The 11012-nt window shown below is 37.1% G+C and overlaps 1 protein-coding gene across 1 annotated transcript in view; it reads left to right on the forward strand.

Moving 5' to 3' along the window:
- Positions 1 to 9958, forward strand: part of PRDM6 (PR/SET domain 6) — a 128956-nt gene extending 118998 nt beyond the window's left edge. The window contains exons 9-10 of the mRNA XM_045021735.1: positions 1551 to 1727; positions 9844 to 9958. Of these exons, the coding sequence (XP_044877670.1) occupies positions 1551 to 1727; positions 9844 to 9958 (292 nt within the window). The remainder of the gene's footprint in view (positions 1 to 1550; positions 1728 to 9843) is intronic.
- The last annotated feature ends 1054 nt before the right edge of the window (positions 9959 to 11012 follow it).

Genomic DNA, 11012 nt, shown 5'->3' on the forward strand with positions numbered 1-11012 from the left:
TAGGGGAAACAATGTTAGTATAATCATCCAGACCAGGTAACCTTTCCACAACTTTTATATATATATATATATCTTTCAAACTTCTTTGAAAGCAGTTAGATAGATTTTCAAATATAAGTAATTAAAATTGTATAGTATTGAGTTATTGACCAATACCAGACTATTAATCAAGCAAAAAAAAAATTCTACAATCAGTGCTCAGTACTCTGAAGCACTATAAAATAATAGTATTTGTGATCAGTGATGCAAGCAGACACAATTAAGCAGCGCACTTGACAAATGAGAGGGTACACTTTATTTTGCACTTAATTGAATTGTTGTACATGCTTGGTCACCACTGTCTCCTTCCCTTTAGTTTTGGTTTCTAGCCATTTGAACATACACATTTGTTAAAGAGAGAGCAATTAAGACTGTGTTGGCCATTGGCTCTAAAAATTCAGACAGCAAGAGTTGTGCCCTGAATTGCTGCTCTCTATAAAAATCATTAATATCCCTTAAGACATTCTTAATTTTCTTTAAAAAAAAATTGATAAACGGAACAGGACCTGCCACTGATTTACTTTAAATGTCATAACAGATAGAAAGCATTCCACTTGTGTAAGGGAGGGAAATTAAATCTATTTTGCCAAAACAGAAATTGATTTACTTTGTATATGTTTCTCAGAACACTTTTTGCCACTTTAACAAGTTAGTAATCTTATTGGTACTCAAACTATTGTCCTGTCTCATCCTTCTGTCTCTCAGCCTCTTCTTTCTACTTGAGTTTTTAATGATGATGTTATAATTCTGAACTTGTGGCATCACAATCAGTTCACAGCAAGAAATTAAGATGTTGCAAAAACAGACATGATTTAATTTCAGGATCACACAAAAGGAAAATCCAGGCCAGGATGGAAAAAACCTATTAATTAAATGCAAATGTCTTCAATAGCAGCAAGAATACAGAAACATAATAGAAAAAGCAAAAGCTTATTATTGTTTTCCAAATTTATCTCATTATGAAAGTTCCTCTTTAAAGAGCTGGAATTTTTGGCGTGTACAAAGGATTAGAAATTTTTTTTCAAATGGTCATAGAAATCAATCTGGAATATACCAGTGACAAGTACAGGTAAATTTTTTAGCTAAGACTGCACTAATGCTAGAGAGGAATAGGACTATGAGTCTGCTAACATAGGGATTTGAACCCTATGTTAGCAGAGGGAGTTTTCATTGAATAAGGAATATGGTATTGGGCCCTTAGTTTGAGGAAACTAAAAAGTCAGACATATAATCGAATCCAGGTTTTGTGTATACCTGAAGAAAACTTTATGATTATATTGTAGGATCTCTGGCAGTTTCTGTACATGGATTCTGTCCTCTAAATTTGCATAGCAGTTCATGGTGGGTGGGAGAGCTTGCATGTCTCCTACTATAGATCCAGAGATTCACATCTAGACTCCTCTTTGAAAACTAAAAAATTAATTTGAAAAAATTTGCTTGCACCACCCAAGTTGTTTTCTATTTGCTGAAATAGAAAGTAGTGATCATGTGGTGTTTCGATTGTTTTGCAGACCCTATCAGTGTGGCCACTGCTCCCAATCCTTCTCCCAACCTTCAGAACTAAGGAACCACGTAGTCACCCATTCCAGTGACAGACCTTTCAAGTGCGGCTATTGTGGTCGTGCCTTTGCTGGTGCTACAACACTCAACAATCATATCCGGACGCATACAGGGGAAAAACCCTTTAAGTAAGTAACTGACGCTACCAATGTTGATCAACAGTGAGCAGAGAGGGAAAGCATAGCAGTTGTCCACCCACAACAGCCATCTATAACAGCCCATGGGAGAGCTTCTTTTGAAAGACAAGGTCAAGATTCCAGACAGACTCATTAGCAGTGTGACTGAAATCAGAATCAAACCAGGCATGTATGCAGATACCTAGTACATGTATGGCCCAGAGCAAATGCCTGTCATCCAATCAAAACTTGATTAAATTAAAACAAATAGCAGTTTAACGATTGTCTCTCAGTTAGAGAACCTTAGTTGAAAATCTCTGACAAACTGAAGCGGATGGGTCGAGGCTGTGCTGTAACAGGCATAATATGGTTCATCCCTGTTTTGTCAATACACTGAAGTAGCTCATATACCAGTTAGTTTGTAACTGTTAATCACATACAGAGAAAAATAGTATTTTTCCAATGGTTCTGAGTCTATGTGTATCCCATGACATGACTCTAGTAAACTCATAAAAATAATTTGCAAATGCAGTGGCCATCCAAGTGAGCAGAGATAATCAGTTGTCAGTTAAGGTGGTTTTCAATTTTTAGTTAAACAAAACTGTGCTGGAAACTTTGAATATAGTTCAACAGAGTCCTTGATACAAACATTCTGAATTCAAACATTCTTTGGGTGTTTGGAAACAAACCTTGTTTCAGATTTTTTGAATGTCACTGTTTTTATAATGGGCCAACCCGAAACCTGAAATCAGAATACACCCAAACTTGGTAGGGTTGGAAATCTAAATTTGAATTTTTGTGGCTTGGGCCCATCTTTATTTGCAAGTGCATTCTTAGGACAAGTGGTTACCTGGTGTTGTAACTGTCTCTGAAGTTCTAGTGATTTACATGTAGTCATACCTTTAGTGCAGGTTTCAATGTATATGTACAGAGCGAGACCTTTATTATCTACATTTCATGAAGGATTTCTTTAAGAGGTATAAGTTCAGATAAAAGAGGCAACTTAACAAGATCTGCAGGCTTCTTCACTTTTGAGATAGTACAGAAATCACTTTTCTACCTTAACTATTCACTTAAAATAAAACCCAACACTCAGCCAAGCCACAGAAATGTGTTGTTTGTTTGTGTATTTGAGAGGCTGATGCACAGCTGGTTAATGTAGGTTCTACTTCATGCAGATAAAGGACTCTGCTCTGACCAACTCCTTACTTAATCTAGGAGGCTCTTATAGAAGAAAATGTGCATTAGTAAAAAGTATCTCTCTCTTATCTGAATTGAGAGACATGGATTCATATAATTTTCTGCCTGGAACCAATACCTCTCTGGGAAAAAATAACCAAACCATTCTTTTCTGTAAAATACCTGGTCTTCGTCACCTGGGGATGACGAAATAAGGAGTTGAAGGGAGAGAGTGTCTTTCCTAGTTCATTACATGCCCTCACTCAACGTGATTTTTCTTTTCCTGTATTTTATGCCTGCCTAATGTAAGAGAGCTTCTGTCACTGAACCCCCTCATAGCAAGATTGCATCAGAGTTGCCCAGCCGCCATATATGGCCACCATGCATGTGTGTGCTGGGAAACGGAAGGACAAGAATAAGAATTCTGGGCACATCCCACACAGTACATTTTGGGGACCAGGAACAGAAAATAGGACAGCTTTGTGGGTGTCAAGTCCTGGAATCCTGCAGCCTTAACAATGACACCCACAGAGCCAGTATCTTGAGTGAACAGAGCCCATAGAAAGAGAGCCAAAAATAGTGCTGGCCATCAAATTGATTTTTATCTAGTTGCTGTGTAAATAGATTTTAGTAATTAATTGAAGAGGTTTCCAGGTCAAAGTGGAAAATAGATTTCTTTTAATGTTAAGGTGTTACTTATGTGTAACCTTGTTGACTCCACTTAATTTTTTTTCTTAACATCCTGTTTTTGTCATGTTTCCAATAGAGCTGTTATTTTGCCCCATTTACAATCATTAATTTCCCCCCCTTTGGTCTGGTGATTTTTTCTCTTTTCCATAATGTTCTTTGTGACACCACCACAATCTCATTCTTGAAAGAAAGCGTTTAGTTAAGTACTATATAATTAACAGATATTCTGGGGTGTTGTTTTGTTTCTTTTGTTGCTCATGTTAAGACATACATGTACTTGACAATATAGTTCTGCCGTTTCTTAAAGGTGAACTGCAGAGTAGCGAAATATATAAATAAATGTGTGTGCATGTGCACACCCTTAACTGCTTCCTTACGATGAATAAGAACAACATTGTACAATTATTTTAGGGTTTTTTTTAACCTGCTTAATACAGAAACAAGAGTTCTAATTTCTCTGTTTTTTGCTGAAGGTCTTTACATGAGCTTTGGAGGACCCTGAATAGTGATGTCACATGGAGCTAAACTGGAGCTCCAACTCTCCCTGTCCCCAGATGTCAGAGGAGGGGATCCATATTCTTATGTGCTGATCCTGCAAGCTTCTCCACAAGTGCAGACCCCCGCACTCATGCGGACCAGCATGCAGGAGGGTGGGCATTAGATTATCCAGAAATCGGTTTACCCTCCCCCTCAGTTGAGAGGAGAGACAGAGCTGCAGCTTATGTACCTCACAGAGGTGTTGTGAGGATAAATACATAAAAAAGATTATCAATTACTCTGAGATCTACCGATGAAAAGGGCTATCTAACAGATCGGTACTATTATTGTTTTTGTGTATTACCACCATTCAGATCCTTCCAAATCTTCCACCAGAAGACTTAACTGAGGGCTTGATACTAAAGTTAAAACAAAAATAAAAAACAAAAGGAAAAAAACCCAAACACATTCTGAGGCCATTTTTAATATCAAGGAGTAGTAATGGTTCAAAGACAATTTTTGCGGTTTTGCTTTGCAATATACTTTAAAAATATATATTTACAAAGGGGATTTAAGCGTATGCTTACTTAAAAAGTGCAAAACTAAAGGACAGACAATCATGGCAATGTAGACAGAGTTTAACGTGTTCCGGCTGAATAGGCTTTGGGAATATTCTTGCAATTAACAAAAGAGATAATTGACATATGTTCAGAAAGTTGCTGGTATTCCGGTGTTTTTTTTAATTTTTAGGACTAAGTTACAGAACATTTTTGATTAAAAATTGAACTAAATTATTTAAAAAATATCATGGGTGGAATATTAAAAATGGTTTATGTGCAATTTCACAGCTGAAATGTGCACACAAGTAACATGCATGTACAGTTAATGTGATTACATGTGAAAACCAACTAATCGCTCATGTAAAGGGCCGGTTATTGCATAAAAGGCTAGTTAAATGCTTATTGGCCTAATATACACAGAAACAGTGATTATGTACACAGATTAGTTATACAACTTCATGTACTTTTTTTCATGTAAAGTTGTGTGCTCACAATTTTGAAAAAGACAAATATTTTAAAATCCCTTCACAATTTGTTTAAAAATTATTATTAAAGGGGTAGTCTGTGATTGATTCGGTGTGGGAGAACGTTTTTTTGCTGCAAGATCTAGCTGTGTGTGTGAGAGAGAATTTTCTATTTGCATTTCCCTATCGATTAAAAAAAAGCTAACTGAGGTTATGTGTAATCAAAGCCCTCGCTACATTGTTTGGGCAGCAGGTCCAGTTGGAAGGGATTTCTTTTTGTCATCACAAGCTATGAACTGAGCCTCATCATTGTAATATTTTATGTATTCTTATCTCACTGAAGTCTCCACTATGGCTCTTAATCTGGAACAAAGTTCTCAACCATATTAAAAGCTGGGAAAAAAATAGAAAATTATTGACCAAGCCACTATCTTACGTTCTACTCCCACATCTCTTCCAGTTCAGTGACATTAGCTAAAGATGAGTTAAAGGAACATGATGTTGCTGCTGTGACAACCACTAACAGTGATAGGGTACTGTGCAGCAAATTAGGAGAATAGTGACATGGGCACTATCTAGCCAAACAGTACTTTCCGAAAAACCACCATGATGTCAGTGCTGTTTGAGACCCTTAGAAAACCAGCCATACTATTGAGCAAAGTGAAAGTATGTACACTTTCTTCTTCCCACCCCCACCCCCTTAATCAAACTAGTAAAAGAGAGAGATGTGCTGTGGATAAGGCAAGAGCTTGCTACATCTTTGCTAAAAGGGTGTCATCAGGAGGAGGGAGAAAACTTGTTCACCTTAGCCTCTAATGATAGAACAAGAAGCAATGGGCTTAAACTGCAGCAAGGGAGATTTAGGTTGGACATTAGAAAAAAGTTCCTAACTGTCAGGGTAGTTAAACACTGGAATAAATTGCCTAGGGAGGTTGTGGAATCTCCATCGCTGGAGATATTTTAGAGTAGGTTAGATAAATGTCTATCAGGGATGGTCCAGACAGTATTTGGTCCTGCCATGATGGGAGGGGACTGGACTTGATGACCTCTCGAGGTCCCTTCCAGTCCTAGAGTCTATGAATCTTGCATATGGTGCCACTGAATATTATGGTATAATAGCTGTCCAATTTCATTCAAAACAACAATCCCTTCAAAATATGAAAAATAACAAGGATCTAGTTTTTAGTAATGGCCTCTAACTTGGTGGCACAGTTTTAAATCATTCCTGTGCATGGGCCTGACATGGGGCCTAGGGACCACTTAAGTCCCACAAAGGGTTCTCAAAGAGCTTATGTGGAACTTTAGTGCACAGCTCTTTTGTTGGCCTTCTGCTCAGGGGTAAATGAAACCCACAGTGCATTTTAGAAATAAATATTAGTGGTTGTACAGAACATCTGTCCCCTCTGACTGCACCTTCGTAGCAGGTAGTAGGAAGAATAACTACTAATAGTTACAGCCACATTATGTAATAACAAACCTTCACCTTCAAAAATAAATATTGTGTTGAGGCTGGTCTGAAAAATCTGGCCTAAAATCTCAAAGAGAATCAGGATGGGTTACGATCTATATATTAACCTTATGAGTGATCACTGTTGAGCTGAACTATTGTCTCTCTTTCTGCAATAACTTTAAGGAACACGTTTGCTTTCACATATACTAGATGCCTGCCGCCTTCCCCGCCAATTATCAGTTTACTTAACTAGTGTGCAACATTAAACACTTGTGGCTCAGTATATGCATGTATCTGTCTTTGTAGGTCCATTTGAAGAATACAGCATACCACACCAGTCACTTTACAGAGAGTATATGGGGAAGGACAGCCATTACAGAAAAAACCCACAGCACAATCCTGGAAAAATGATTTCCTATACACTGTCCACTTTCTGTTTTTCTTTCCTTCTACTTTATCCTAAGACTGTGATACTGATGGCTGTGATGGCCCACCTCATCTGTTCATATCTGGATATTCACTTACAGCTTGATCCTCCAGTGTGCTGAGCAACCTAGCCCCAAATGAACAAAACACTTGAATGTGTGTTTAATTTGAAGCATTTTAAACTAAGCATGTGCATAGTCCCATTGTTTTTAATGGGATTTAAGCACGAGTTTAAGGTTTTTGCTGAATAGGGATCAGATTACCAATGCACATAAAGTGCTTTGTTGAATACCGGGCCTTAAAGATGATCAGCCACACATACAAAATTAACATTTGTAAATAAACTGGTTCACTAAATATTTTGATATTGAAGTGATTTCCTTCCTGGTCCACATTTTTAGCAATGGACTTTTAACTTTTCAAATTGCTTTCAAGACAGTTATACCAAAAATTATTTAGGCACCTAAACAAGTAGCATGAATTTAAAAAATTATGTGTACTCTCAGCTCCTATCAACTATTGTGGGATTTCTGGTTTATTCAACACCTCTACAAATCAAGCCACATTTTGTGTGTGTCCAAATATTAATTTAGAGGCCTAATTTACAGGCCCATGCTTGAAAAATCTTAGCCTACATATATCATATATGGAATATATAGGTAAACACTTCTGTGTAGATCTACATAGGTCAGTATTGATCTAGAATGTGTGTACAGCATAAAACAAACATATACCTATAATACACACACACACAGTCATATATCAAATAACAAAATGCAAAGTTGAGGAAATTGCAGTGGCTCGTATAGTCTAAACTAATCCTGTCACCAAAACTGATTCCACTTCCTTCATGATTTTTTATATATAAGAATATAATTTGCAAGTTTGTCAAGTAATAAAAAGTAGTATATTTTGACATACTAATCTGGTAACTAATCAGTTTTCTAATAAAGAATCAGCAATACACTAATGTGTCATCAGCACTTCAGGAGCTCTGGAGAGAGGATGATCTGCACATAGACGTTAATGAATACACCAAAAATCATTAGGCAATCAATACTTCTGAGTTATTTTCATTGAGCTGATAATGTATCAGACCTAACGCTGACATTTTACATTTGTCAAGATCACAGTGCAGTTTTTAACAGTAGAACAGGCTGCTAAAAATATTCCCAGAAAGACAATCAAAGAAACACTATGTACGAATGTTGATGTTCTATGCTGATACCATAGCTTAGATGAATGAATAATATCTGTGCCCTGGGTTACTAAACATTTTTTTTAAATTACTAACATGTAGAACATACCATAATTATGAATATATGTAAATACCTTCTTACTCTTTTTGTAAATGGCAAATCCTGTAATAAATCAGCTTCAGTAATTTATATCGGTGGCTCTCAACCTTTCTGGACTACTATTCCACTTTCAGGAGTCTGATTTGTCTTGCATACCACCAAATTTCACCTCACTTAAAAACTACTTGCTTATAAAATCAGACAAAAATACAAAAGTGTCACAGCACATTAATGAAAAATTGCTTATGCTCTCATTTTTACCATATCATTATAAAATAAATCGATTGGAATATAAATATTGTACTTACATTTCAGTGTACAGTATATACAGCAATATAAACAAGTTATTGTCTGAGTGAAATTTTAGTTTGTACTGACTTTGCCAGTGCTTTTTATGTAGCCTGTTGCAAAACTAGGTAAATATCTAGATAAGTTGATGTACCCCTCCCCCCCCCCCCCCCGCCCCAGAAGACCTCTGCATAGCCCCAGGGGCATGTGTACCTCTGGCTGTGAACCACTGATTTATATCACTGAAGAGAGAAAGATGGATACAAGGTAACAGGCCATTGTTTTCCTCACTTTTTGAAGCTGGGGAATTAATTCATTATAGTGATGCTTTTACTGATGAAGATAAAACATCACACAGCTCCATTAAATTAATGGTGGCTTTATGAGCGAGCGCCTTACAGTGAAAAATCTGCTGTATTCCTAGCTCATTGTACAATTATATCTAGCATCACAGTGCTAATTAAGAGGACACAATATGTAAAGAAGTTGATATTAGATACACAAGGGATTCTCTTTTACTAGAAGGCCAGATGACTCATTCTGAACTAGAGAAACCCCTTTTCTTTTCCCTCAAACTTCATATCTTAATCCTCTGATTATTTTGCCACAGAGTGTAGTTCACTGGAGAGGGGGGGAGGGTAATGAAAAGACTTAAAAGACAATGAAGCACACAGTGCTGATTAAGAGTTCTTCTCTCTCCCTCCCCCCAACTATATCAAATGCTGTGGATGTTTTCAGACAATTGATTAACCAAGCACTAATCCTACCAGATTGTTTAAAGTAAACCCAACTATATAGTAATAGATAAATACAGAGTTTTTCTCTTGTTATTACACTAAGCAATTATTGCTCTACAGCTTTTCTTCCAATAGGTGAATTTCTGATTTTCAAATTAACAGAAGATGAAATTCTATTTGTCAATTTCTCCTCAGGGGTTATAGAGCAGAAAACTGCAGCAAAGCTGCTGCTTTGATAGCTCACTCCTAAAAATCTCTTTTTGTTCTTTATCTATTTGAACTGACAGTGATCAGAGCTACAGCAGGACAGGCCTCTCTGGAGAAATCACCTTCCCCCTGTCTATTGACAGATTCCTCTGTTCTGAATCAGACAGGCCTTGTCCCATCATAGGCATCAAGGCCTTGGAAGTAGCCACCAATTAAACCTCTTGAGCTGGTAAAATCTGAAGCCACTTTTGAGTGTCTGTTCTGATTAGACAGGATGAGACAAAGCCCGTCACTCCCCGCCTCCCCGCAAGAGCAGCTCCCCAGTCTCAATTTTCTCTCTTGCCTTCACCAGGTGCGAGAGGTGTGAGAGGAGCTTCACACAAGCCACCCAGCTGAGTCGACACCAGAGGATGCCCAATGAGTGCAAGCCAATAACAGAGAGCACAGAATCAATTGAAGTGGATTAACTGATTGACTGGTTGGAATTAAACTGCAAGGAAAGTCATGATTAAATGTCACGGACACTTAAGCAAAACCAAAGATTTCCTCTGAGCAACTTTCAATCAGTCCCAGAAAACCAAAAGCAGTAATAAAATAAGTAAGATGTTAAGAGATATTGATCCTGGCATGAAAGTAAGACCAGGAAAGAGATTATTTATTTATGACTAGGGATGAGACTTGTTTCAATGGACAAATAACCTGGGACTGCTAACATTTCAAGTCCCACCATGTATTGCTTTATTTCTAAAAGCATTTATAATTGTTATTTAATACCAAAGCGAGGAATCTCAAGGGTTCTTCTGCCTATAGTTATGACTGCGAATGCACAAGGATTTGTTTATTGTTGCACCTTTTTTTGGAGCATGATTCAAAGGACCCAGAAATAGTCCTTATATTTGGTTGGGTTGGTCTTGACATAGCTATAATAGAAATTCGTGTGTCTGAATGGTACAATGGAAAGTGATCTAGAACCATATCTGAATCAGTGTCCAGTTCCTCAGACCAAAGGACATTTAATTTCATGGTTCCAGTCTTTACATTTTTGCACACTTTTTCCATGTACATGGTTTCATTACACAATTTTGTCCTGGTACAAAGCTCCTGGAAAACCAAACAAGAAATGTTTTTCATGTCTATAGATATACAGTTGTGTAAGACTATCAGCAAGGAAAATACTGTAACACGTAGAGCTTTGAAACACAATATCACTGTTTAAAAAGAGAGAAAGTGTTTTCAGTAAAACTCTAATGTTAATAAATTCTCTATCTGAAAGTCCTACAGTGAGAAGCAAAACAAAAAGGATTAGATTTTATTTGGGAGGTTGATGTAATGATTTGTTAATCAAAAGTCTACTGTAGCCTATTTTATGGTGTCCAGATATTTGTACCTTATTGGCTCAGGTTCATTTGAAAGCAATCCCAGGTCACTTGAAACTTTCAACAAACTCAGCCAGTTTCAAGATTGTAAGAAAACCTGAATCCAGGTGTCTTGTGTGTGGCTGCATTACAGTCACTTTAGAGA

The sequence above is a fragment of the Mauremys mutica genome, chromosome 6 (genome assembly GCF_020497125.1).
Source record: "Mauremys mutica isolate MM-2020 ecotype Southern chromosome 6, ASM2049712v1, whole genome shotgun sequence".
In the NCBI taxonomy this organism is placed as follows: Eukaryota; Metazoa; Chordata; order Testudines; family Geoemydidae; genus Mauremys; species Mauremys mutica.